Genomic DNA, 27041 nt, shown 5'->3' on the forward strand with positions numbered 1-27041 from the left:
CGTCAGCAAAAAGCTGGCGCGAGACACACCAGCAATGCGTAGGCATTCTTTCTACCTATATGTGTGTTTGCCTGGGAGGGCTAGGAACTTTTATTAAATACCCCAAGTGCCCCAAGTATACTTACGGAGCACATCCTGTCACGCCTTACAGACGGACGGAGGGACAGATTTCTGAGAGAAATTCCCGAAGAATGCTAACGCATAAGCAGAAAACAAATACAAAATTATTTTCAGGAAATCACATGTGCAGTAAAAACATTTTATCACGTATTTAAGCACCGGTACATCACGTCATTCATGCTCGTTTAATGGCCCCTGCTTCTGCGGTCGTAACAGAACGCTTAACTTGAGCTGCTCCGCAGTTACATACACCCTGTTAAGTAACACATTCCTGCGTTACACGCTTGTACGAGAGTCCGCGTAACAATTTTGAAAAGAGGCGGGACTAAAAACAGAAAGAAAACTGCATAACTCGATTGGGCATGTGCTGATCACTATGAGTTCATTTCAAGTATTCGAGAAACACGCGTCTGCATTGGGACCTGGAAGGGGGCTTCTTCGGTGGACTCAATTCATAAGAGAGACACGCACATTACACGCACGTCAAATCAGCAGACACTTAGCAAATAGTGGCAGTGTCTACCTTCGTTCCTCGCCTCGATTAATTTGGTGAAAGTTGGGTGATGTCAAGAAAACGGGGTTGCCTTCCCGATGAATTTGAGCGGTCGATCGGGCAGCCGCGTAGCGCCTACTTGGGTGTCCCAAATATACAAATTTGCTTTCAGGTCGTCGTACAGCAGTCCACGGCATTCGGAACATCTGCGCAGAACCACTTGTACACATGACGCCCAACGCGAAGTCGAGACCGAACACGCACAGGCAGAGGCCACGCGTCCGTTTGCTTAAGCTTCGTCTCGGTGTCACTTTTGATGAATCTTGCAAATATCGTGAGCTCACAGGTCAGAAAAGCCGGCCGTGTTTTTTTTTTCTACGCGACAGCCAGGTACAGCTTTTAGGCGTCCATCTGCTTGATGAGAGCCTTGATGAGCTTCTCGAGGTCCTTCTTGCGTGCTTCGCCGGTGGCCAGGACCTCCTCGTGGTTGGCCACCTGCTGAGTGTCGTAGTTGCTGATGCACACGTTGCTGATGAGCGACATCCCGAAGACGCGCATTCCGCAGTGGCGCGCTACGATCACCTCGTGGGCCGTGCTCATGCCTGCGAGAGGTCAAGCGCAAGAAAAAAAAAATACATTGTGGCTTCTCGCATGCCCGGCTGGGGCGGGAATGCTACTATTAGCTGCCCACTGGAACACGCCATGTTAGTGAGGAACACCAAATTCTTCTACGAAATACTAAAAAAAAGAACTGGCAAGAAAAGAAAGCAGAAGAAGACCGGAACGAGAACCGTAATTTCGGTGAGCGTTTTCAGCTTGACGTTCAACCAAAAAAAGTGCTTTTACGCAGCGCGCGGATAATTACTGTGTTTAAAAATACCAGTCCAGTTTGAGCTGGAAGTCGGGCTTTGCGCGTTGATGGTGGGTTATATGGCACGCGGTAGTGCAGGCGCGGCTATAATTATTTTCGGCACCTGGAGAACCTAGGCTGAAAAGTAGTACTCACGGAAGTTTTGGGTTTGTCGCCGTATCAACAGAACAGCCGTGCCGATGCACGAAACCACGAACCCCACCAACTCGTACTCAAACGGCACGAACCTCGCACTCGTAGCGCAGCGCGCTTTAACCCATTGATTCGCCATTTTATCTTTGTTCCTTGGTAATACAATATTTGAAACAGTTTCATGAGCTTTGAAAGCTTTATATCTCGCTCATTCAAGCAGAAGTTGTTTACTCGCACGACTCGCATTAGTTAATATAGTAAAAACTCGTTAATTCGAACTCAGTTAATTCGAACTTTCAGTTAATTCGAACTGACGCCCTGGTCCCGGCACAGCCCTGCATATTTCAATGGGGTAAAACTCCCGATAATTCGAACGCGTCGGTATCTATAACGGTTCATTCGAACTGGAATCCCTGATTTCCATCGCTCCTCGCAGAAGGAGTCGGCCTAGAGTGATTAAAATGGGCTGGAAATCTAAACCAAAGTAATTTAACTACAGGCGCAAAACAACGAAACAAACAAACAAACAAAAATAGTGTAACGCGCGCGCTACGCAGCTGCGACAGCTTATTTCGCTTCCGCAGCGGGCGCCACACCGCCGGCGCCAGTGCTACCGCACATGCCGTTGCAGGATTTCTGTGTGCCGCGTTCACTGCGTAACGTCGAGCGCTTAAAGTAGCCATGAAGAGAAAACACAAGTTTGGTTCATTCAAAAGATTGCCTCGTTAGAATCATACTGACACCACTTTTAACGTAAATTTCGTTCAAATAAGCTACATAATTAGGAAAAAAGGGAATGGCCATGCGACCCACTAGCTCATTTCCCGCAACAGAACCTATGATGTCATTCGAGCCAGTTCTGCGATTGGCGGAGGCCGGCGAAAGTAAACGCAAATTAGGCAGAGCTTACAAGCTTGCCGAACGAGCTATTTGCGCTTAAATTTAGGGAACATTCTTTTTAAAGCCGTAAGAATGGCGGTAAGTGTAAGTTACGAAAGCACATGTAAACATAGAAGTACCGCTTCGTACTGCTGTTGTTGGTACTGCGCGCACTATGCTTGTTTAGCTGCACAGAACTGCGGGGCTTTGGGGTTGTCAGACGACACTGGCCGATTGATTGACGCGACGGTGTCTTACGTGAACATATTTGTCGAGCGAGCACTATGTTTCACGAAACCATTTTCTCCCAGAACGAAAAAAAGGCAGAAAACGCCACGCCACGGTATGGTGGCGCCATCTAGGTTCAGTAACGTAAACAAACGCGCGAATACCTCAGTGCCAGCGCCAACGTACAGGGTGGAGACACCCTTTGAACGGTCCCGTGCCGCTGCAGTTGGGTCAACTTGCACAACGCGTTGTTCTCGTTTCCCACGAGACCCAGAAACGCGAAACAGATAAGATGATTCAAACTTCGCCAGTTAACCACGTTGCGGCGATAATTTTAGCGCGGTTTTGATACAATGACTTGTTTCGGCAGCGAGTGAGTGGACCAAAATGGCGGCGCCAGCGCATACGTGTCTCCACCCTGTACGGCGGATGTGTGAATCAAGGGACCCTAGGCTGCAGAGCGGTCGGCTTCTGTGATGTCATTTGGGACCACGAAAACGCCCAATTGAGCGGGAAAATCAAAATTTTTACCTAAATTGAATAATTTCTCAGTGAATAAAGCATCGTTTGCATTCGGACAAGCGCTGGGGGCATTATAAAACACGAAATCTTTCGAATAACACAAACTTGCATTTTGTCTTCATGGCTCCTTTAATTCATGATAACGATTCCAAAGGTGGCTTCTTTATGTTCTGGTTGCGCCGTATGGCGTGATGTCTATTCATTCTAGCTCCCGCCCGTAATTCGAACTCCGCACAATTCGAACAATTTTTAGATGCAACGCATCTCTTTAACTCGCCTTGTCCCGCGTCGTTGTCGCGGCGTAGTCCGCATCCCTCCCCCATTCTCCTTGCCGCGGCAGCTGCGCGCTCCGCCGCTCTCACCGCAGCGCCATCTGTGCGTCAGCGCGGTGAGCGCGCAGCTTGCGCTCGGTCGCATCTACCCCATGGTTCCCGCGAGGGGAACCATGGGGTAGATGCGACGCATCGGGGGTGAACATGCTGCGTAAATAGGATACACAACAACAGCAATCCACACGCTGACATCGCTAACATAACGGAAACGCAACGGCAACCCCCGAAGCGTCGCATCTACCCCATGGTTCCCCTCGCGGGAAGATGGTGTAAATTTTTGGTCCCCTTCGAGTTCGATTTAACAGGCTCTTACTGAATATGCGTTATTTGGGGCGTTTAAAATGCCCCAGCGAAAGGCGACGTGACTGGAAAGAAACTGGCGCAGCGCAGGAGTGGTCCCGAACAATGCATCCTTGTTTTCCAACTAAAGCCCTGCGCTAGTGAGCAAAGCTCCACGGTTGATTGCACTCGCTTAAAGACGCGAAAACGACGGCCCATGCAATGCCGAATGGGAACTTTTAATTAGAATCCACCCTTTTAAGCAATCATTAAGTGGTGGTACCACGTAAGTATACCTACTCTGTGCCCATGACGCAGAACATACGTGCGTTTTTGACAAGTCCGTCTCTATCTCAATCGAGCCGAAGCCACATCATTATCATAAGTTACTTACTTTCACCATGTTGTAGAATGTACAGTAATTATGTCCGTATATCTCCAGTCATAGTATAGGTGGCTCGGTGCACGGTACAAGCTCCTTATTTATGCCAGTGACGTGTTGACCAGAGGAGGCTCCGTATACCCCCCCCCCCCTTCCTCCCCCCGCGCGCTCGACCAAAGCAGCCCAGTTCGTGACAGCGATCCGGGGAACGCCCAAGGCCGGCGCAGTGGGACTGCGTGCTTACCACAGGCGTCTGCGCCGCACACACGCAACATGTTGATCTCTGCCACAGACTCGAAGTTTGGCCCTCCAACCATGCAGTAGACTCCTTCCCGCAGGTGCGGCCACAGACCGAGCTCCTCGTTGGCGATCTTCTTGGCCAGCTGTCGAAGCTTTAGGTCATAAGCGTTGCTCATTGCCGGGAATCGGGGTCCCCACCTAAGAGCGAAAAATGAAATATACGAGGAGGGGGGGCGTGAGACGTGAAATGCGGAGACATCACAAGTAAGTCGTCTGGACGTTTGCGCCCCGCACGGCGCAAACGCGGAGACGGCGTCACGCTCCGAAGCCCACGGCGCTGTAAACCCACAACGGGCGGTTACTAGTCGTCCTGCATATATCCTGCACATAAAGTGTGCATAGTTTCGACTCAATAGTCTGCCTCGTCCCTCACGGCGACACGAGACATGCCGGTGCATTCCTGAGGAAGGCAAGAACTAACATTTACTTGTGCGTGCGCGCGCGCGCGTGTGCGTGCGTGAGTGTGTGTGTGTGTGGGGGGGGGGGATACTAAAGCTCGGTGCATGAATACAGAAAATCAAGCAGCAGTAAAGAACACAAATGAAAGCATAGGGGAAAGAGTCCATCAATTGTTATTGTTGGAGAACGTTTACTTTTAGAAATAAAAGAGAAAGTGGAGCATGGGCATATGAATTGTAATTAAGGAATGGAGGAGCTCCTCATTTGCCTGCTCACTGCGAGTCTTGCAGTTGTGACGTTCGGCTGAGTGAGACTGGGTTTTCAGGTAGAAGCAATGATTCAAATGCATGCGAGTATACTGGAGGCGTATTGCATAAAAAAACGCAGAAGTAGTTGCATAAGGGACACGTCTGTGGCAGCACTCCTCACGTCAGAGTGCGAATCTTAAGGCGGAAGCCTTAAATGGCCCATTCAGGGGAAAAAGCCGGCGTCCGATGTCCATAACAAAAGCAGGTCTTCTAGAAGCTTTGCATACAACTAGTCGTTCTATGAGGTTAAACGTGGCAGTAGCAAAAGGTGGTCGTTCACGCCATTACACCGCAGATGAAGAGGGCGGGCAAAACCAGCCAAACAAGCGAATAGACAGGCATGTGAATTCCCCATTGCGGTCAACTCTTCCCTTACTTTACACAGCGGCAGGAACAAGCAGCGGTACGATGCTTATTAAAGACAGATCGAAGCGTTACCGCGGATCGCAAAGCGAAGTTTCCGGAGAGGCAAGAATACAGAGCCCGTCGACGACGCGAGGCGTTTCAGGCGTTCAACTAGCCATTCATGCTTTCGAATTTACAACAGATACGAAGGGCTTAGGTGTCCTCGGACATGTGGTTAAGGGTGACATGAGACACAGGTTGTTATTATGGGAATTGTGCATGTTATTAAGCACGGGCTTTTGTTATCAATCAAAGCTCATTAATTCTAACTTCAGTAATTCGAACTGAATAACTCGAACTGTAGGATTTGGTCCGGCAAAGCTCCATAGAATTCTGTATAAAAAAGCCCGTTAATTCGAACGTGAGCAGGTGCCTGCAGGAATAATTCGAAGTATGCGCCACTGCGCCGGCATCTTGGCGCCTGGCGCACGGCCAGAGAAACGCAATTGCTGCCTGCACTCAAGGCTGTCAAGCGTCCGGAACGGGGCGAAGAACGACGAGGGAAAATAACATCCGGTAAAAACCAATCTGAAACCTCCACACGGCGGACGTCTTGGAAGACGGATTCTTCGAGAACTACATCAATGTGGACGTGAGTGCACTAGTGTACTGATGAGGACATCATTTCGCAGTTCAGAAGCACAGAACATGTCGCTACCAATGTCGACGAGGAGGAGGCACGAGTGAGGCCTTCCGCTCGGAAGTCATGGCCGGATGGATGGTCCGTTCAGTTTTGAAGAAGGCGGATAGGCTACATAGCCTTGTGCTATAGGGCAAAAAGTGCTGGCTGTCGCCTTCAAGGCCAAAAGGAGGACTGCAACAACGGACTTTTTCAAGCATCAAATTGTGGCCATGCCCTACCGCTTCCAAACCAGTGTACGGTTGTTATTTTTTGCTTTCATTAGTTCCAACTGAGATGGCTACTCCTTGCCGTTCGAATTAATGAGCTTTTACTGAATACGCCTCAGAAGCAAAAAATAAGCCCAAGTAGTACCAGTCCCGCGCGTCTGTTATACGTACATCTCTGAATACTATGAATCAACTAGCTCAGCAGCAAGTTTTATTAATCCAAATGTTGTTGGTTCGAGTCCCACATGCGCGCATGTGTTTTCTCCAGTTCCTTTCATTATATCCCCGTACCGTGTTACCACGGCCGTGACCGCACGTATATCTGCGCCGCAATTACTGTGCCAGTTGAGTACAAGACTGAAAGCAATAGCTCGAACGCAATCGTGCGTACGCGGCTATATGCGGCCAGCGGCGTGGTAACACAGCCTTCAAAAATAAAACAGTCTAGTGAGACAACAGACGTCATGTATAAAGTGAATGTGATCGATACGTCACCTTTAAGCGGTCACGTAAAAGAGGTAAATTGTTTACTAGTCTATACGAATGTATTCATGCAACACGTTCTATCTGAAGCTCGCGTGTAGGAAAGCAACAACGGGCAGACAAGCCCAGCAGAGCGTCGTCCGACACCCCGTCTGCCTTCCCACTCAAAGCGACTCGAAATGGTGGGTAGTTGAAGGCTTGAGAGGGCGCCGGTCTGCGGTTAATCGAGCAGCCAGCCGCCGTGCACTGTCACACCTGCTGCTGTCGGTCACGGTCGTAAAGATTTAGACCGAACGACCTACCCAGACGTTGGGGCTACTGGCCCTATAAAGCAACTCGCAAAGATAAAAAAAAAAGCAAGCCACTGCGACGCTGAACCCTGCGTGCGATAGGTGAAGGGGAGAGCAATCACCTTTCGTCGTTGCGACCTTTGAGCGGGCTGTCTCCACCAAGACCGGGGAAGTTGATTTGATCCTTGATGATCATGACGTCGCCAGCTTTAAAATTTGGGTTGACGCCACCTGCGGCGTTCGTGACTATGAGGGTCTTTACTCCGAGCAGCTTCATCAGCCTCACCGGCATGGCACACTGGAAGAGCAAATATCATACACGGCGTTTGATACATCCCAATCGCTGCTCAGCGTTGAGCCCGAAATCTAAAAACTTTAACAATAACGCAATTATAGCCGTGTGCGCGAGCGCTTCAAATTGCTCTTTGCTGCCTGAATTAATTTTTTTCTTCAAGGGGGATAAGCAGGAGGAATTTTTCGTACTGTACCAATACACCTAAGCACCACAAATTTCCACGAACAATCCGTTAACACAATAAATCTTACAGAAGGTGTTCCTAACATTATCTTCCCATTCTCATAGCAGGTATAACATAGCCCCTCGAACCGCACTGTCCGGTATTACCATCGAAGCCCTTTTGTTCCTCGCAACCTGTATTTTACTGCGCAAAGTAGTTATATAGAGTAACTAGCGAAAAAAAGTCTTCCGGTAGGGTAACACGTTCACGCCGCGGACAAAAGTATAGTCTTGGAAAAGGGCTACAGCTGGCGATCTTATACAAGCATCTAGCAAAACGTATACCATTTCGGACTGATCAGGCGACTTTGTAAACTCACTGAGACTCAGCTCATTGTCACACAAAGTTAGCCATGGCAGTCTTAAAACAAAAGCCATCACGACAAGGCTTTCGGAGCTGCTCTTGCGGCCGCGTGGAATCCGAGATGACAGCTGTAAATCAGTCGCAATGAATTGCCTTTTTAATGTTCATGATAGATTTCTTGGCGTTTACAAGAGTTCAGCAAAAAAAAAAATTCGGGGAGTGTAAACAGCGAGTCTGCAGTACAGACGAGCAAGAAATTTTCGCAGCGACTGCACTGAACGGAAAGAGAAAATTTGTCGACGAGAAGCGCGTACCTTCCATAGCGGGTAGCCTTCGTACGGGTGAAAACGACCCTGCATGCACATGACAGTCTTTCCTTCCAATTTGCCGAAAACCAGCTTCCCGCTGTGGCCAGGAACTGCGAACAAAAGGAGGCAAACATCCTGTTAGGCGTAAATCGGAGCAGTATAAGCCCTCATTCACACAGCCGTTTTTCACCCAGTCACGTCACCGCCTTCTGTCCTGGGTGACGGTTTCTCGGGCGATTTCTCGCTAAAAACGGTGCGACGGTGACGGGAAGCCGAGCTCTACGTTTCCTTTGCGTCAACGGGACGGCACCACGCCCCGTGCTAAACCCACCAACCAGAAAACAAATTTTTACGACTAAATTTAGCGAAAAGTGAGCACACGTAAAAATCTAAGCCATTTCCTTAACTTTTCAGATTAAGACGCTCAATTCTAGGCTAAACTGATCACTAGGCAGACGACGCTGTACACTGACGGAGAGCTCCAGTACGAGCGCTACTCTGTTTACGTATCCGTCGCGTTTTCTTGACGTAACGGTGCCGTGATGGAGAAGGTGACAGCTGTGTTAATTAGAGCTAACGCTGTACAAGCTGGGCTGGTTCCATGCATCCTACGCAAAAGCACTAACCCACCACTGAGGGGATTAGGCAGGGGCGGTTTGGCGTTGATAGTCCTCGTCCTAGGGTTTGATTTCCCGGGGGGACGGACTCCCTACCTTTCTGAATTACAAGGAAGGAAGGAAGGAGGGGGCAGCTAATAAATTTAAGTGCTACGAGCGCTAAAAAAATGACACTAATCTGCTGCTATTTCAAGCAGAAATAGGTAAAGCGTGCATGGACAATTTATACTTGTGTCGGTACCGAGCTACCAATATTTCCATTACACACCTCGGTCAGCTATAGTGGTTCAAGCCTGGCACAGAAAGAGCGATAAAAGAAACGAACTGAGAGGTACGTAGTACACGTCAACGCCATGCCTACGTTGCCATGCATGCTCAGAAAGCAGCAAGAGGAGGCTTCGTTCTTTCTTAATGTGCTAATGTTTGTTAAACCACGCGAAAACGCAGTACCCCACCCTTGTTTTAGTTTCAAGATATCATGACAAAATGTAACGCAGCTGCATCTGGCCCTCTGAAACCGTATAAAGAGTGCAACTACTCGTTTGTCAAATACGCTATCTTCAGAAGCGGCGGGATAACGTCAGTTTAGTGGCCCCGTAAGTGAACGCTTAAGCAGACACTAAAAGCTAGCGACTTCTGAAATTGAAAGATCGCACTGCTCAAAGCTGTTTTGGCTTCTGTTCGAAAGCGAACGATGCCTTTTTCGTTCATAACTAAATAGACAAACCTGTCATTTCTTTCTTGTTTCCCTTCTATTTTCACCTGTAGCGAAATATTACGTCCCACATCCTGAAAAGGGACCGCGTACGAAGCCATTTAAGGCATGAAAACGGATAGAGAAAAGGGGGGAAAGTTCATGCGTTCACTCTCGTGAGTTTTCTGACATCATTTACGACTATACAATATATCGAAAAGAGATTCATACTGAAACAAATACAACCAGCAGTTGCTGTAAACAAAGGTTTACCATGTTTGTAAGCTAAACTTCGTCCATTTTTGAAACATGGGCTCAGTAAATGTTCCGACATGCATTTATTTCACATTTACATATCCCTTCCCAAGTGTTCGTTTAAAAGAAAAACGCGTAGGCAAGCTCCATCAATCCTACGCTTCAAAATTCAAGATTCGTGATGTCACAAGTCGTAGTGCGGGAAAGTTAACAGAGGGGGTGGTACGTGTTCTCGCGCTCTTGGCATTTTTTTGCGCTAATAGGCAACTACTCTTGTCGCGAGTGGTATATTTAACTTCACGGTACTCTTATCTACCGATATAGGGTAACTTTACCATGTATGATGATTCCCTCAAGCCAAACCTGGTTTTATCCCATGGGGTACCCTTTCCCACAGCTTCCGCTAGTCTTGTGGGCAAGCCATCGTTGCAATTAGCCCCACTCATTCAAAATCTCTTGTTAGATGAAAAACAAATGATAAGGCAACTTGATCAGATAAATATTATTTTCTGAGTAGTGAATGTAGGTTAATCGCAGCCTACCAAAACTGCGCCACCCTACTTCGCAACAGATATAGGGTGCTTGAAGTCTTTCTATGTTAACAGGCAATTTAGTTGACACACCGCAGTGCGCACGTGCCCACAAGTTTTATTGTACGCTATTAAGTCATGTCTACCCCAAATCTTCTGATTTACGAGACAATAAACGCGTGTAAAATTTAGCATAGGAAGCGATGAATAAATTCCGCGTTGATGCCAAATGGTGGATGAAGTAACTTCATTTGCGGTTCACCCCAATAAAACTTTTCAGCGCGCATACAACCTCCAGAATAAAGTCTAAGAAAATGAAATGGATGTTGGTAGGGAAGGCGGTGAGATGACAAAGGACTTTCGCTTATCACACCTCGATTACGTCCCGCATACCAAGTTTTAAGGGCCACTGCCTCTGCTGATCTTCTCCAATGTGAAGATCAGCAGTTGCGGCCACGAATGACGTGACCTCGAGACGGCTTTATCTCTCGAAGGCGCCTATCGCCCTCTTATCTGTGGAGGCCCAGAGAAACAAACCGAAGAAGCTTACACTCGAAGCAGCAGACGAAGCCAAGGTTGGAAAAGCACCTACGGGCATGGCGCCGTTCTGAACCGGCTTTCCCTTGCTACCCCCATAACACAAAATAGAAAGATATTCACGGCAAACCGCCGCCGTCTACGCGGCTCGCCAGTAGAGCTCTCAAGAAACTGGGGTGCCAGTCTTCAAGATCAAGAATTTAAGCGTCTGCACACACATAGCGGCCACTCATTCGAGTTAGTGCGCTCAAACAAGAAGGCATGTGGTTTCGTTCCGGTCAACTCCCGACAGAGGGTAATCGGCCCGTGGTAAAGGGGTCAGTGCCACAGGAAATGGCACAAGGGTTAATATGGGTGGCAAAGAGGTGGAAACGCAGGCGTGTGTCGAGACTGCCGACATCACAATACGTAAAGTCTAGTTTGCGGTGAGCCTGTTCCCACGCCCTTGACCGGTAGCACGTTAAGAGTCCTTTAGTGTTTGGCGGACTCATGGTCGTACTGGAGGTGCCTGATAGCGTGCACATTACATCCCAAGTTCATTAGGTATTTTCAGTAAGCTTCCCAGAACATGTAAACTTGTGCCAGATAAATTCAAGCTTGTCCAGGTAAGCTTAGCACTAAAATGCAGCATTTCTTCGATTCCTCATGGGAATATCGACAACCTTGCGCTCTACAACTCAGCGCTATTTCCAAAAATGGGACAAACAACGGCGATGTGTACGCTGTGATATTGCAAGCAACGAAGCAATTCGTTTAAAAGAAGGAGTACAAATAAACAAATTTAATAAATCCTCTACGCAAGAAATATCTTGTTATCCATAGCCACTCTTTTTTTCGTAAAAAGAAGTTCCATAGACAACAATGACAATCGGAAATCCCCATTCACATCACGTATTAAATAAAGGTTTTCTCCGACACGCCTCTAACCCTCCGCGCTCAAGTAAGGCTGGAAAAGTGATTCACCGAATGCTTCTGAATCGATAAAAAATCATAAGTTAATTGTTCTGCCAGAGCAATTCGTAAAAACAGAGTTTGATGATGGGTGACGGGCATAGGCGTGCACAGAGTTCTCGATTAGGGGGGGCAAAGTCTTACCGCCGCGCCCCCCCCCCCTCCTTACAGCAACTCCCGACCTCTTCCCACTGAAGGCCTAGCGGTCCGAACGCAGTGCAAAGAGGGATGGTTATAAAATTTTTATTTCAATGCGATGAAATTGCAACACATACAAAATATTTCTGGGCCGAAATTTTTACTTTAATGTGTTACAGTGGCAAAATATGGGCCAATTTGGCGCCCCCCTTCAGATGATTAGGGGGGGCGGCCGCCCCCCCCTGCCCCCCCTGTGCGCACGCCTATGGTGACGGGTGTACTCATACACACGTACGCACTTACACGCCCTCCTTAATCCGCTTCTCACTCACGCGAGGAGCGAATTGAGGGGGTGAGGAATAAGTAATGACAATGTGTACGCTAGCGGTCAAATTATGCTCGGAGTCATGCACACACACCCAATTATACTGAGGTTAGGAGGGCTGTTGATTATTGGCTGCCAGAGTATGTGATTTCAGGAAGCCGCAGTGCAATGAGACGACAACGCCAGAGACAAGCCCACCGCTGAAAAACAAAACACGGCCGTGTCCTTAATCAGCGGTGTGCGTGCCTCACTGGATTTTACCTTCGACGGGGCGTACATGCTTGTCATTTGTTGCTTCGGCGAAACAAGGACCAAGGCTCCAAGCTTTGAAACCTGATGGCGTTGCTAGTTAGAGCCATAGAACTTGATTCCCCTGTACGCATACCACAAGTCGATCCTCACCTGTGCTGACCGGGAAATCGGGGATGTCTTTGTACTGGAACTGCTTGCTGTTCTCGAGGAGGTCTGCCAGGGAACCCAAGCCGGAGCCGCAAATGATGCCGATGACGGGTCGGTGTTCCGTCTTGCTCAAGAGGAAATTTGCGATACTTTCGATATGTTCATAGGAGTACCTGCCGGAGGACAAACACAACCGAAGGAATTAACAAATCTCAGTTCGAAGCTAGCCTAGTTTTATTAGACTGTACATTACCATATTTTTTTCACTGAGTCACAATGTAGGCGAGAATGCGAGTAGCTTCGCACGGCAGCCCATGTACTAACAATTGTTAAATTCTGTTTACCACACAAAGGATGAAACGGTCACGTAGCCCTCGTAGCCTAGGTGGCTGTGTGCTACATTAGGTTGAGCCGCTATGCAAAACGTAAGGCGACATTTCAAAGTAAATTTAACTGTTCATTTTAGGCATTAATTAACGCAATTTTCAGTATTCTAGAGCTCAAGACAGCAGCGTACGGTACAGCTGTACGGGACGGGAAAAAAGTAATTTTGTTCGCACGTACGACCTATGGTGCATTCCATCGGGATTCAACAAAATTAATTTTTTTTCACATCAGTAGATATTATACGATAAATTTGGACAACGTGTAACCGTGTCTTTCTATCACGACAATGCTTCCTTCCGCTACCGCTACGATGTTGTCAGAATAAATGAGAACTGCAACGAAATGCACTTCGATTGATGGCTTCTCCATCATAGCGGGATGGTAAAAATAGATGACGCGAAGGGCACAGAATACATTTCTTACGGTTCCTCTTTGGAGCTCATGGTTGAACTGGCGCCACTGGAAGAGCGACTCATCGACTCACACCCTGCTGGCAGAGTGAGCCGGGAGAGATAGGACACGCATTTATATGCTCGCTCACTAGGGCTGATAATGCGTTAACGACTTAACAGCTGGCACAATCCAGAGCGCATATATGACACCCTTGAACGCAGGAACGCATAATCCCGCACTAAAAAATAAAAGTTCTCGCCTAGAGAACGTCATCTGACGTGGTTCACCTGCAGTGTACGACTGTTGTGTCACCCCTCCCGTGGACGAAGTGCTGTCTCCACTGCAGATAAGCGGGCGCGCAATAAATTTCAAAAGACGGAAAGGAGGTTAACAAACAATGCTTTTAACAAAACTAAAGCGGATCCTTAATGTTTCAATTTCTTTAGTCCTCTGGGTTCGTGAGTGGTTATACCCGGCATTAAGGAAATTGAATGTTAGGTCCTAAATGCAGCCCCACAAAATTCGTGAATTCCTGGCAGGTACGAGGTAGTTTTCTTTACTCAGATTACTTTTTGCAGTGTGTTCATTCCAGCGGAGAATAATATATTTCTCGTTAGCTGATTTGCTTACGCGGATGCTTAAAATATTTATCCCTAGCACGTGGAAAAAGCGCCAGGCAAAAAATAATTTTAACATTCTAGAACTGCGCAAACAAGCTGTCATAAAAAATATTACAGAGTCTGTGAGCTACATTAAATGAATTCGTCTCAAGGCCGCCTCAAGCGAGAGAGGAAGTCGCCATTTGCGGATAGATGGCGAGCGTTACCCTGTCCGTATCTTACTACGGGCGTTCTTCTGTATCTCAACCGAAACTTGTGGAAGAAAACACGACACGATAGTGACGTCTTCTCTGGCTTGGGCTTCCAACAACAAGATTCGGGAACCTCGAGGCGAGAGGCTGCCGGTTTCGCTCTTCCAGGTCTGTGTTTGTTTCGAGAGGCGAGAACAATTGATCGCGTTTTTATCAGCGGCACCTAAGGTTGAACGCGCTGTATCTCTCTTCGTCGAAGGCTTTTACCGCAAGTGTCATTCGGTGACCGAGAAACAGAAAACGATCTTAAACCTCACGGCACGCAGTTGCACGGGTGCGGCGCCTGAGAAAGCCCCGAAGCAGCTGCCTAATGTCCCTTACGACATTTCTTGGAGTCATGTATAGGTCGGTATGATGTATGTAGATCACCCGGAGGTTGACGTAAATCAACAATTCTTTTTTACTATGGGCTCAAAACTGCTAATGCCAAAGCGCACGGCTCAAGGTGTGCTTCAGTTCAAGTACCAAGGGACGGGGCGCTACAAGTTATTTCATTAAAATGTTCGTTTTGTGTCTTGTTGTTACGGACACTGGAGCCTGGACTTTTAATTCACTTTTCTTTCTTTCTTTCTTTCTTTCTTTCTTTCTTTCTTTCTTTCTTTCTTTCTTTCTTTCTTTCTTTCTTTCTTTCTTTCTTTTCATTCCTCTTTATGGTATTCTTCATTGGTGTCTGCTATGATATCATGTATGCATCCTGAACAGGACTAGAAATTTCTACTAGTGAAGTGCCAACTTCTGTACATAAAGGGCGTTGTCCGCCCTTACTGCTCACATCTGCTGCGCACACACGAGACCACCCAAGGCCCCAACTGCGCAGGTCTTCGGTTCTTCCCACGGGTACGACGGTATGTGACAGAGGAAACCGAAGCGAAGTGGCGGGCCGCTTCAAACGTAAATATGACTACTGCGTTTGTTTTTAGAAGCGGCCAGTGAGAAAACGCCGCGCCAAAACCCGACTCGCAGAGTCAGCAGCCGCAACGGCCCGTATTTCGACCCTTAGCTTACACCCGCCCGTATTTTTATCGCGATATGTTTGCCAAAAGAATCAAACCGTGTCTGCTTTTTTTTTTCATAATAATTAATATTACATGCCGATATCAGTACGGAAAGGCGTCACGTATGCATTAGGTTACAGTACAGCCGCCGAATGTTTTAATAATATCGCGGGAGCGTCGACCGGCGGGTGGGTCAGCGCCTTATCACGCTAAAAAGCGGCGAAACGAGCGAGAATAGATCGCAAAGTTCGCGTGCGCAAAATGGTCCCGCCAGGGCAACCATCGCCTGCTAGGGTGTTCCCGCAAGTGCGGCAAAACCCTTTTCCGCTTGTAATCAGCCGCCTATTTCCATTGCCGTGAACAAGGCGCACGAGAAATCACTGTGACTACTCGGCAATGAATATAGACGGTGCAAGCTTAAAGTTGTTGTATCGCACTTGCGGGAACACCGTGGCGGACGACGGTTGCACTGTCGGGACCATTAGGCGCATGCGAACTGTGCGACCTGTTCTCGCTCGTTTCGCCGCTTTCTAACGTGATAAGGCGCTGACCCACCCGCCGGACGACGCTCCCGCGATATTATTAAAACATTCGGCGGCTATACATTGCGCTATGGTATAGCTGTGTACGACCAGTGGACTCTCGGTGGTAGAATATTCATTGACGGATTGTAGGGCGTAAAACGCCGACGCAACGCAGGCGATGAGGCACGCCGTAGTGGAGGGCTCCGGATTAACTTTGACCACCTGAGTATCCTTAACGTACGCCGAAATCTCAAACACACGGGCGTTTTTGCTTTTCGCCTCCATCAGAAAAGCGGCCGCCGTGGTCGGGAACCGAACCTGCGTCCTGGAGCGGTGGTAGAATGGCATTAATGGAATTCTACCATCTATATAAAACATTTCGCGTACGATATGAGCTATAAAAATAGAAGCTGAAATATTCAAAATACTGCTACTACCAGATTTCGATCAACTAATTTTGGAAACTGTCATTAGAAATCATTTTGTGTTTAATGCATTCAAGCAAACTTATATATCTGTTCGTTGGCTAATGCCGAAATACTGCATTACGCGATGTTCAAATAGTTACGGTATAAAAATGTGTCTTTATTGCATCCATTTATATTTTCACAAACTAGCATATGGTTTTGTCTGCATAAACTAATTGCATAATAAAGAAACTTCTCATACGGACGGGACAAGGAAAAGAAGACACGTGACGAGCGCAGACTCCCAACTAGGTTATCGAAAAATTGAACATGCTAATATACCCACACCAGCACATGCGCACACATCTCACCATGCTTATCACATGATATAGCGGTTTAAAAACTCATAGTCATTTCCATACAAAGATATGGATTGTTCACCCACACACTGTTCACCATGAAAGCAAGCCATGCGAGCCGGTTTTGACTCAGACGAAGGTGCTGAGCAAAAGCCGAGAACAGGTGGCAAGGGAACTAACCCAGGCCTTCTTCATTTGGAAGCATGGTGAACAGTGTGTGAGCGAACCATCCATATCTTTGTATGGAAATGAGTTTGAATTTTTAAACCGCTATATCATGTGATAAGCATGGTCAGATGTGTGCGCATGTGCTGGTGTGGGTATATTAGCATGTTCAATTTTTCAATAAACTAGTTGGGAGTCTTCGCTCGTCACGTCTCTTCTTTTCCTTGTCCCGTCCGTTTGCGCACTTTTACGTGTAAGTACGATGAACCAACTAGCCTAACAACATGCTTTACTATATTTAAGAAAGCATTGCCGGATGTTAGCAGGTCAATTAATTTGGTTTATTATAATCGTATCAATATTTTCTAGATTTCTGCACTTGACACCATTTTTTTCTTACACTACGCAGCGCCTTGCCCTTCTTCTCAAATTATAAATGTGCATTTTATTACTTGCTTTTCTTTTTTGCTATCTGCAAGCACGCCAGATTTTTTTTTATTTCTCACCTTTTCAAGTAGGGCTATAAACAGTGCCAGTGAATTTTAATCGCGTGCAGCGGGGGTATCAACTTTTGTACACGACGTCTGCTAACGTCTGACAACGTTTAACGAAGAGACTGGCAGTTTCCCATATTCATCTAGATTTTTTTTTATAATGGCATGTTGGTATCGAGGTACCGCATGTCGGACTTGAATCTCCTTCTACGTATTTTAGCGTTTCGTTGTCATTACAATTTTAGTGGTACGCGCTGTGGTCGAGTGGGAAGGGGGGGGGGGGGGGGCTGTAGTGGCTATTGTGCTGCTTAGCCCAAGGACGCGCATGTTCGATCCCGGCCGCGGTGGATGCTTTTGCGATGGGGACGAAAAGCCAAAAATTCAAGCCGTTCCACTCAATGTGAAAGCTGTCGGAAGCGCAGAACAGTGATTTGCCATAATAGGCTGTACCGCCGTTATCCGCTTACTGCTACCACCCCATGAATCAAATTTCCCTCCTTCGCAGTGCTCGTGCACCCCCTGCCTGAAACTGCGCCAGCGGGAGTTATGTTCTCTTTGTGCTTGCTTTTCCTCCCGCACGTGCCGGCGTCGCACCGCCACATTTTGCGCAAGCGCGAGGATTGGATTGGCTTCAATTGGATTGCATTTGAATTTGGATTGGATTTGGATTGGATGATAAGCAGCCGTAAGCATGATAATCAGCTAATCCTAGACAACCAGGGAAGCTAAGAATAACCAGCTGAACCTCAGCTCACGCTACGTATATCCTAACATAGCCGAGCTAAGTCACTGCTAAGCGCCACCGGTTCACCAGTTTCGAGCGCTTTAGACTATATAAACCGCTTGGCTTTCGAAGCCTCTGGGTAACGCCGCGGCGAAGGGACCATGACAAGCTACACCGTAACGCCGTAGCGATATGCTTGGTTCCAGCGAGCGAGCTAGGGCGACAAGGCGAGTGCCTAAAGTGCTTTGCACTTAAAATGCCCGTGTGTCATTATTTAGGCGCCCGTTAAACATCCTCAGGTGTCCAAAATTATTTCGGAGCCTTCCACTACGGCGTGCCTCATCGCCTGTGTAGCTTCGGCGCGTTAAACCCCAAAAATAAAAAAAATTTAGGAGCTTTGCGCGCCTAAACTAGACCTACGCTATGAGGCACGCCGCGTAGTGGAGGACTCCAGAATAATTTTGACCATCTTTAACATGCGCCGAAATTCCGACACATTTGGGGAGACACAATAGCAGGGTCAAACAAGTATAGCGCGTAATCTTTAAAACTGTACCTGCTTTTTATGCATAAAGCACCGCTATATACCGCTTCATTTTGAAACAACCTAATAAAATACGCCCCGTGTCACTCTGGAACGCTGCAAACATTGGCTTAGGTTGGCCACTCAAATGCAACATTGATTATAATATCTTAGAAGAGCCCAGCGATACATGCGACTAGAGGGAAGAAGTTTGAAAGTTCAACACAGGCTGCGATATCTTATCCGTCACACGCTTTCAACTTTTCTGGGGCAGAAATTCTCAAATGTACAAAGAATTCCTGCCGTACAAGGGGGTCTTGGGTTCGGCCTCTAGTACTCACAAATTCACTTTACGTATTTACTTTGCTGAGGGCGTTCATTCCTGAGTAAAAATATTTATGCTTATGCTGGGAGGTCATAAATGCAGCTCATTGCGGGCTCAATAATGGTTCTCCCGTCGGGTGAGAATACAAAAAACTCAATGATTTTGTTGAGGCATGCTTTAATTTTCTTAGCTCGACGAGGCAAATAAAGCCCTAACTAGGAACCAACCTTAGGTTTGAATTATCGAGCCAGCAAAATCTACCAAGACATAAAATAGCACGGCTTTTCGCCTTCGATGTGGCTGCAACCTAAGGTAATTGCATACCTTAATTTGAAGACAACATATCTTTTGATAGTTAATTACACTTTATAGACAAAGCAAATATTTATAAATGTAATATACACGGTGTTAGATCGATAAATGGAACATTTTAAACAATTTTCCTGAGCTAACCGCTGGTCCTTTCACGCTCAAACTTCACACGAAGGTCGAATTTTGTGGCCTATTTTGTTTGACACAGGGAACAACGATGGTACTTGTTTATTCTGAAAATAAAGGAAAACGATTTTCGCCTATGGGAAACTGGCGGCCAATGTGGGCGTGCAAGCTGATCTTAAAACGATGGCGCCACCTGGGATATGAAAAACAAAACGCGCGATGGTGATTCACGGTAAGAAGGAGCCAAATGAGGCAGCAGACGATAAGAAAACCGCTTTTGTCGCTAGTGTATGATGTCCACAAGTAGTTACATAAGAGCTCATACGAATCATAGTAAAGTATTCCCTAGGTTCATCGTTGTGGACATCAGTCACTAGATTTCAGGTCGCCTACCGTCTGAAGTGCCCCGTTACGCCGCTTTCTGAAATAACACTCACGATTCTTTGTTCACGCTTGTTGCTTTGCTTTGTTCTTGTTTTACTTTTCTTATTCTGGTGTGTGTCTGTGCTTAGGAGATGGCGTCATGAGATCATTCACTGCAGGGGAACAGCAGAGTAACCTGGCACTGCAGACGACAGATGATCTGAAACAAATGGCTGGTATTCACAACGACGAACTGAGGGAATACTTTACTATTATTCGTATGAACTCTTATGTAATTGCAAAAACGCCCGTGTGTACGAGATTTCGGCGCACGATAAAGATCCCCAGGTGGTCAAAATTAATCCGGAGCCCTCCACTACGGCGCGCCTCATCGCCTGCGTTGCGTCGGCGCGTTAAACCCAACAATCAATCAATCAATCTTATGTAATTATTTGTGGGCGTCATAAACTATCGACAAAAAAGGTTTTCTGATCGTCTGCTGCCTCATTTGGCTCCTTTCTACTGTGAATCGCCACCGCACGTTTCGTTTTTTTATATCCCAGGCGGCACCGTCGTTCCAAGATCAGCTCACACGCCCACATTGGCCGCCATTTTCCCATGGGCGAAAATCGTTTTAGTTTATTTAAAAAAAAACAGGTATGTACCGTGGTTGTTCTTGGTGTCAAAGTAGACCACAAAATATGACCTTCGTGTGAAGTTTGAGCGCAAACGGAGCAGCGGTTCGCTCAGAAAAAAATTCTAAAGTGTTCCATTTATCAATATAAGTTATGTAACACCCTGTATATGTAAAGGAGACGGGCTGGATTGATGACGTCCGACCGAAAAACTGGAAAGCTGCCCTCCCTGATCCCCGATCAAGAAAGAAAGGTATGTCATTCGAGCGAAAATCATGAACACAAAACAAAAGAACGGAAGGCAACAAATCCTGGCATTAGGAAGCCTACCGCCGTGGGCAAAGTGACCTCGAACTGCAAGACAGGTTTTGTCGCTCGTTGGGCGGTTGTAAGCGCTTCGGCGTATTGTGTGACCCACTTTTTGAAATCTCTATGTGGCTGGTGCTGGTGTCTGGAATGTGGTCTCGTCTTATGAACCGCATTCTCATCGTTTTTCTTCTTTTCTTACTCAAAATAAAATGTCAGAACTTACATCATCGCAAATACTACGTTCTAACACAGTTGGCAGCACAAAGTCTGTCGAATGTAGAAAGTAACCACGCAGCATGAATATGATGAACGAAAAAAGGAAGCACGAGTTCTCGCTGGTACACGAGTGGGCACACACTTTTGAACAGAAGAGTTTAGCGCACAGGGTAGAGGAATTTCCAGATGCCTTCAAACTTTGCATAATGCTTGTCTGCCTTGACCATTGCTTGGGCGTTGACAGGATTTAATTCAAACAATGTATTGGGAGGCAGGGGAGGATGAAGGGGATGGATAACATCCGTAATAGACTAATTATAGTCAATGTTGGAGCAGGAGCACATTCGGCTACCCATGTCATCAACATACCCACGCAACTGATTTGGAAAGCACTTCAATTTATTTTAGCATTGTAACGTGACAGCGTTACTTGGCTAGAAAGGCGCATCCAGGCGGCGTTGACGCGTGCCACACACGAACGACGTCAACTGTCTAGAAAAGCCTGTGGTAGGGACGGCAATCGAACCCAGAAAGGCGCTGTAAAGCCAAGTGACTTAGTGGCTACTTTACGCCGGCGCCAAACGGCTAAACAGAGAGCGGCGTTCGAGGTACCATAAATATGAAGGGCGCCAAAGGGTGAAATAAAATACCAACATCGCGGTCTCATTGTGGTTTCATAACGTGTGCGTCAGAAATAAAACACACAGAAATACAGCACGCCTTTAGTTTAAACCTGAGGAATAGAAACATGGCGCTTGCATGTGGTTGGGCGCTGGTCTACGGCGCGTAGTTTGAACACACAGTATGATAGAAGTGGCACCACTGTTGACACTATGGAATTTTCAGCGACCGAAGTTCACTCATTCGCGCGCTTTCTCATTCTCATAAAACAAAGCAAGGATTCCCTGAAGCTTTTTCTTTCAATAACTGCGCAGATAATTACACAGCGCTCCGGCTCAGTGAATTTTTTTTTCTTGTAGTCGATAGCAAAATGATGACCATTGTTAAGAAAAGCGACGGAATCGCAACTATATTCCCTTCTACGCGTCCTTGTTCTCTACCTTACTTACCTGAGCGAAATATAAAGTGCTTTATATCTATACGCGACGAATCGTGCCTGCATGCCCGAGACGCATCTACTCGCAGATTAGCAGTTACAAACATCACGTAACGTCAGAGCGCACGCGTGGAAAAATTACGTACGCGAAACACGTACAACAGGCACGTATTCAAGACAGCGTTCATTTTTGTTCTATGCGTGTAAAAATAGTTCAGTGCTTTTGGGTCAGGGTTACTACATCTGACTACTCACCGAGTCGATGTTGGTGCGGGTACGGTAGAAAATACCAGCACGCCCCTGCGGCTGCGGACCTCAATAGCGCGCATAGCTTTCATCCACACCGACAAACGGGGGATGTGGCAATTTTTTCAGACTCATAGCCATCCGCACGTGTGAAGGGCACGCGTGCGCCGTCGTCCCCTGTCTTTCTCCTTTCACATACCAATGAGCAGCTATAGATGGCAGAGAGCATGCACGTCTAAGGTCAGTTCAGGAACGCATTCTTCTCCTTTACAAAAGTGTCGAAAGCGGGCCGATTTTTCTATTCTTGGGTTATTCAATATTCAAAAGTGCATATTTGGTTACCGTTGCGGGCCTGGCCTCTCCCCTGCTACTTTCACCGAAAAGAATCCTGCAGACGGCCCGCGCAAGGCACGTGCAGAAATTCGCTCATTACTCACCATCTGTGGTTAGTAATGGGCGGCCGCCTGAGCGGTGCCTCACGAAGGGAGAGAAGGAGATAGTAAGAGATGGTGGGTCCTTTCTCAGCAAATGGGGTGTTTACGCGGACGAAATTACGAGCGCGTGCGCTTCGGCGTGCCTGCCAGCATGAGACCAATTTTCTCCACCAACGAAGCGGGAGTTATGCAGGCAACCGGTTTGTATTGCCGAGAGCTGCATTCCACACTAATCTGTCTTGATTGTCTTTGGATAGCGGCCTTGTAAAACCTTCTTAATGAATCTAACAGCGGCGCCAAAGCGACCGATTAAGCCATGCGTGCTGCGCCTTCTTGTTTTGCATCAGCACGGGTGGCATCAATGCAAAATTATGATGTTGCCGCTCCTGCTGAAAGAAAGTGAGAAAGAGACAACTAACTTGTTCTTCTTTGTAGACAGTGATGTAAGTATTGCACTGAACAAGCCTAAACAGATACGCTTTCTGCATGCTGTATCAAAAGGCCCATGTTTTCCGTGTTGCGCTTCGCTGAGACTCCCGCTCCCATGGTTTGTGCAGCACGTAGGACTTGATCAGGAGCGGGTTCCCGCAGATCCCGCTCGTGATCAGGCTTTACAGGAATACGGCAGGTGAGGAGCGAAAGGGTGGACACCTTCAGGCGTGGGAAAACGTCGGGGGTGTTGTTGCTGATAAATACCTCGACTGCACCGAACGCTGCTGTTTGGCGCAGAAATTTTCAGCTCCAAACTTGAACAGCCAAAGCAAACCCGGCAGGCTTTCGATAGCAGAAGTTCTGTCCTCAGGAATTTGGAAGGCTAAGTACGGCGGCAAAAGCGCCCACGGTGGAACGAGTTCGAGCCTTATCATCGCATAGTGCTTTCAGAACACGCGGCTTGCTCCTGCAAGGTCACAAGAGGGTGTTCACAAATTGGGCCTCTGTGCTGTCTTCCCCGTCCACGATGACGTTAACCATGGTGACCATCGACACTGGTGAGGGCCATGTTTGCCTATTATGAGCACCGTTTATTTATTTTTTTTTGCCTATGCTCGAAAGAGGAAGAGTTATTAGACTGGAGGGATTTTATATACTAAAGTGAAGATTGCTCAGTATAGCGCGAATACAATGTGCTTCAGTTAACTACGGGGTGTTACAGAACACGTTCTATGGTGATTTATTTATCCAACCTCTGCCAAGTTAGGTTTTTTTGTGCCCTTAGTTCAACACCATGAACTTCTACCGCTAGTTATCTACGACACCTGAAGGCAGACAGTAGCCAATCATATTTTCTTTCCCCCTTGAGTTATACCACCACTTGCTTGCTACTTTACCATTCGGGCTTTTTCTCACTTGTGCTAAGCTCTACGCATAACTGGGTGCCATCTAGTACGTTCACAATGTAGTCCTGTAGAACTAAACTTAATTCCGCGGCAGCCGTTAACACAAGCGCCGGAAAAAACACGTGTGCCTCTTGGCAGGAACCACCTGATCAAATCTTGCAAAAGGACAACTTCCACGCTTTAATAGCACTCAAAAACGACAGAAGGGGATGCGGCGAGAAGTTGAATCATAACTGGGACTTAAAAGCAGCAATTGCCATGCGTGACGCGTACCCTTTTGAGATGGACTTATGACCGACACGGCTTTTTCGCACCCGGAAGAAAGTTAAAAGGTTGATTTATTTTCCGAAAGAAAGGGAATTGCGGGGGAAAAAAAGCTTCATATTGCAGCTTGGCGGCCCCTGTGCCCCAAGAAGAACAGTTCAGCCACGCGAGGTCAGTCGGAGAGACGTTTACGTGTACCAAGGTCCGTCAAACTCCTTCCGCTTTCCCATTCGCCTGAGTCGACAAACGACCGAGTAGTAGAAAACATGCGTAGCCGCTCGGAGATTAGCGAAGCAATAAGTTGGAGCAAAAAGAGAGAGAAAGTGAGGCCTCACCCCTCGACACTCTTTTCCGAGGATTGTCCGGGTACCTTGGCCATTTCGGAAGCAGCGCGGTCGGGACGTGGCAGGAGCAGTTGCGGGCAGCGTCAGCTTTCGGTTTGAACGCGGCTCTCCCAAGCCAATCACGGAGGAGAGGGCGAAGCGCGGTGGCGGGGAGGGGGAAGGGCGCCTCCTCGCCCAGCCACCGTGACCAGGGGCGCGACAGGCTGCCCCCAAGGTGCGGCGGCGGTGGAGACGGCAGGGGCTAGCCTTGGCATACCCTCTCCTTGCGGTGCGGCCAATAATGGTACCAATGACAATGGGCCTGCGGATGGCCGGCCGAGACGAGTCACGCGCGATAGAAGTGCGCTTGCTTAACCATGAACGCGCTTCGTTTGTTTTCTGCTCTCTAGCCTTTCTCTTCGCCTTCAGAGATAACTTTCCCCTCGCACTGTCTGCATGTCAGCGGCGACGTCAAACGACAGGCGCGTGGACTCGTCAATTTCCCGGCAGCGCTTTCCGCTTCGGTGTGCCTTCCCACGCGCGCACACGCGGGTTGCAAAGAAGGAAGACGTTACGGAACGGATGCACAAGGGCTCTCGGAACGCGATACACTGTTTCGATTCCCCCCCCCCCCCCCCTTCCTCCCTTACCCCGCCCCTCTTCCCCATGAAGCTTGAAGTGCCACATTGTGCGAAGAACCGTCGTTGTCCGGTCACAAAAATGGCCGCCGCTGTGAAGAGTAAATAAGAAACACATTGGAGTTCGCGTGGGGTTTAAGCCCGAGTCTCCACAGTAAGAGCCCCCTGTGCCTCCCCCTGACTTCAACAGGGGGAGACACAGTCTGGAAACTTACCGGGATATTACCCAGCACTATAAGCCTAAGCCGTCTGAAATTTCATGTACCCCACTCTTCACTAAACAAACGGCAAACAGTTGCATGGCGCAGGTTGCAATCAAATACCTTCCCTCACCCCGCCCTGTGTCACTGAAAATATCCCGATAGGTGCGCTGACCGATGCAGGTGGGGCCACATTGCAGCCGCCACTCTACCACACACGGCCTGCAAATGTCCCAATAAACCTCAGGCGCCTAAACAAGGCATACGTATAACCCGCCGTGGTGGCTCAGTGGCTAAGGCGTTGTGCTGCTGAGCCCAAGGACGCGGGTTCGATTCCCGGCGGCGGCGACCGCTTTTCCGGTGGAGGCGAAAAGCGAAAACGCCCGTGTGTATGAGGTTTCAGCGCACGTTAAAGATCCCCAGGTGGTCAAAATTAATCTCTGGAGCCCTCCCCTACGGCGTGCCTCATCGCCTGCGTTGAGTCGGCGCGTTAAACCTCTCAATCAATCAAGGCATACGTATAAGAAGTAATGAGCAGTGGGAGGCCACGTTGCGCAGCTCTCTTCCCGGAATACAAGCTGCTGTCATCCAACTGGCAGATGACGCCGCCAGGGACAACGGGTTCCTGACTGCGGTCTGGTGGGACGAAGGCACCAGGCATTCCCGCAGGGCATGCACTGGTACTTCTCAGTGATGACCATAAAGTCTATTCTCTCTCTCTCTTAGTGTTGTTCCTTTTTTCGTGGCCCATATCCAAGTGAAAGGATTGGCCATAAATCGGGGGCTTTGAGAGACTAATGTGCCCGCTTCACGGAGATCCGAAAATTAGGAATTGGATTACCTCAGAGCCGTAGAATAGTGGGTACCGCATGTCCCCTGAAAGGGATGGCACGCGAGTAGAACAGGTTAACACAACCCGCGCGGAACTCGAATTTTAGGGAAGCTGCGTGGGCCAGTCTGCTTGCTGAAGCAATTCGCACCATAAGGCGAAGAAAGAGACGCAAATACGATGTAGCAGTGAAGTTGCTGATAATTATCACCAGGCCTTTCCCTTCGAAGCACGTAGGCAAACTTCAGTTCCCCGAAAAAATTTTGCAGGAAGGATGATTTGTTACTTTTTTAATTTTTTACTTTTGTTACTGATTTTAATATGTAAGCATTCTTTCCTGTGTACCCCAATGCGAACCATGTAAGGCCTTGAAACAGCACAGAAATGCGTTATTCGCGAAGTTAAAACATTTAATTGTTATAATAATGTAACTGTAGGTCACTGTAAGAGAACAAAGAAGAATAAAAATGGACTCAAACAAAACAAGAAATCGCCCAATTTGGTTTTTGATAACCGAATATTGCAACCATCATCCGTCGCAGGAAACAAAGAAAAAACTGAACGACAAGAATACGAAAAATAGAAATAACTGAATCATCATCATCAACAACAACAACAACAGCCCACTAGGTCCACTGCAGGACGAAGGCCTCTCCCATCGACCTCCAACCGTTCCTCTCCCGCGCCGCTCGAGTCCATTCTTTGCCTCAGAAATTCCTCATTTCGTCCCTCCATCCA

The 27041-nt window shown here is 47.7% G+C and overlaps 1 protein-coding gene across 2 annotated transcripts; it reads right to left on the reverse strand.

Moving 5' to 3' along the window:
• Positions 1-245: 245 nt before the first annotated feature.
• Positions 246-24935, reverse strand: LOC144155470 (purine nucleoside phosphorylase-like). 2 transcript variants are annotated; one of them, XM_077686937.1, is made up of 6 exons: positions 24649-24935; positions 12851-13020; positions 8408-8511; positions 7395-7570; positions 4483-4676; positions 246-1215 (listed from the first exon to the last, which is right to left on the reverse strand). In XM_077686937.1, the coding sequence occupies exons 1-6, from the start codon at positions 24690-24692 to the stop codon at positions 1013-1015; spliced, it is 891 nt and encodes a 296-aa protein (XP_077543063.1). In that variant the 5' UTR covers positions 24693-24935; the 3' UTR covers positions 246-1012. The 2 variants fall into 2 exon arrangements, with proteins under 2 accessions (XP_077543063.1, XP_077543062.1); XM_077686936.1 differs by lacking the exon at positions 24649-24935 and adding an exon at positions 13658-13809.
• Between the last annotated feature and the right edge of the window lie 2106 nt (positions 24936-27041).

Source organism: Haemaphysalis longicornis, unplaced genomic scaffold (assembly GCF_048455015.1).
Source record: "Haemaphysalis longicornis isolate Haplotype H1 unplaced genomic scaffold, Haemaphysalis longicornis Haplotype H1 scaffold_1, whole genome shotgun sequence".
NCBI classification, from domain to species: Eukaryota; Metazoa; Arthropoda; class Arachnida; order Ixodida; family Ixodidae; genus Haemaphysalis; species Haemaphysalis longicornis.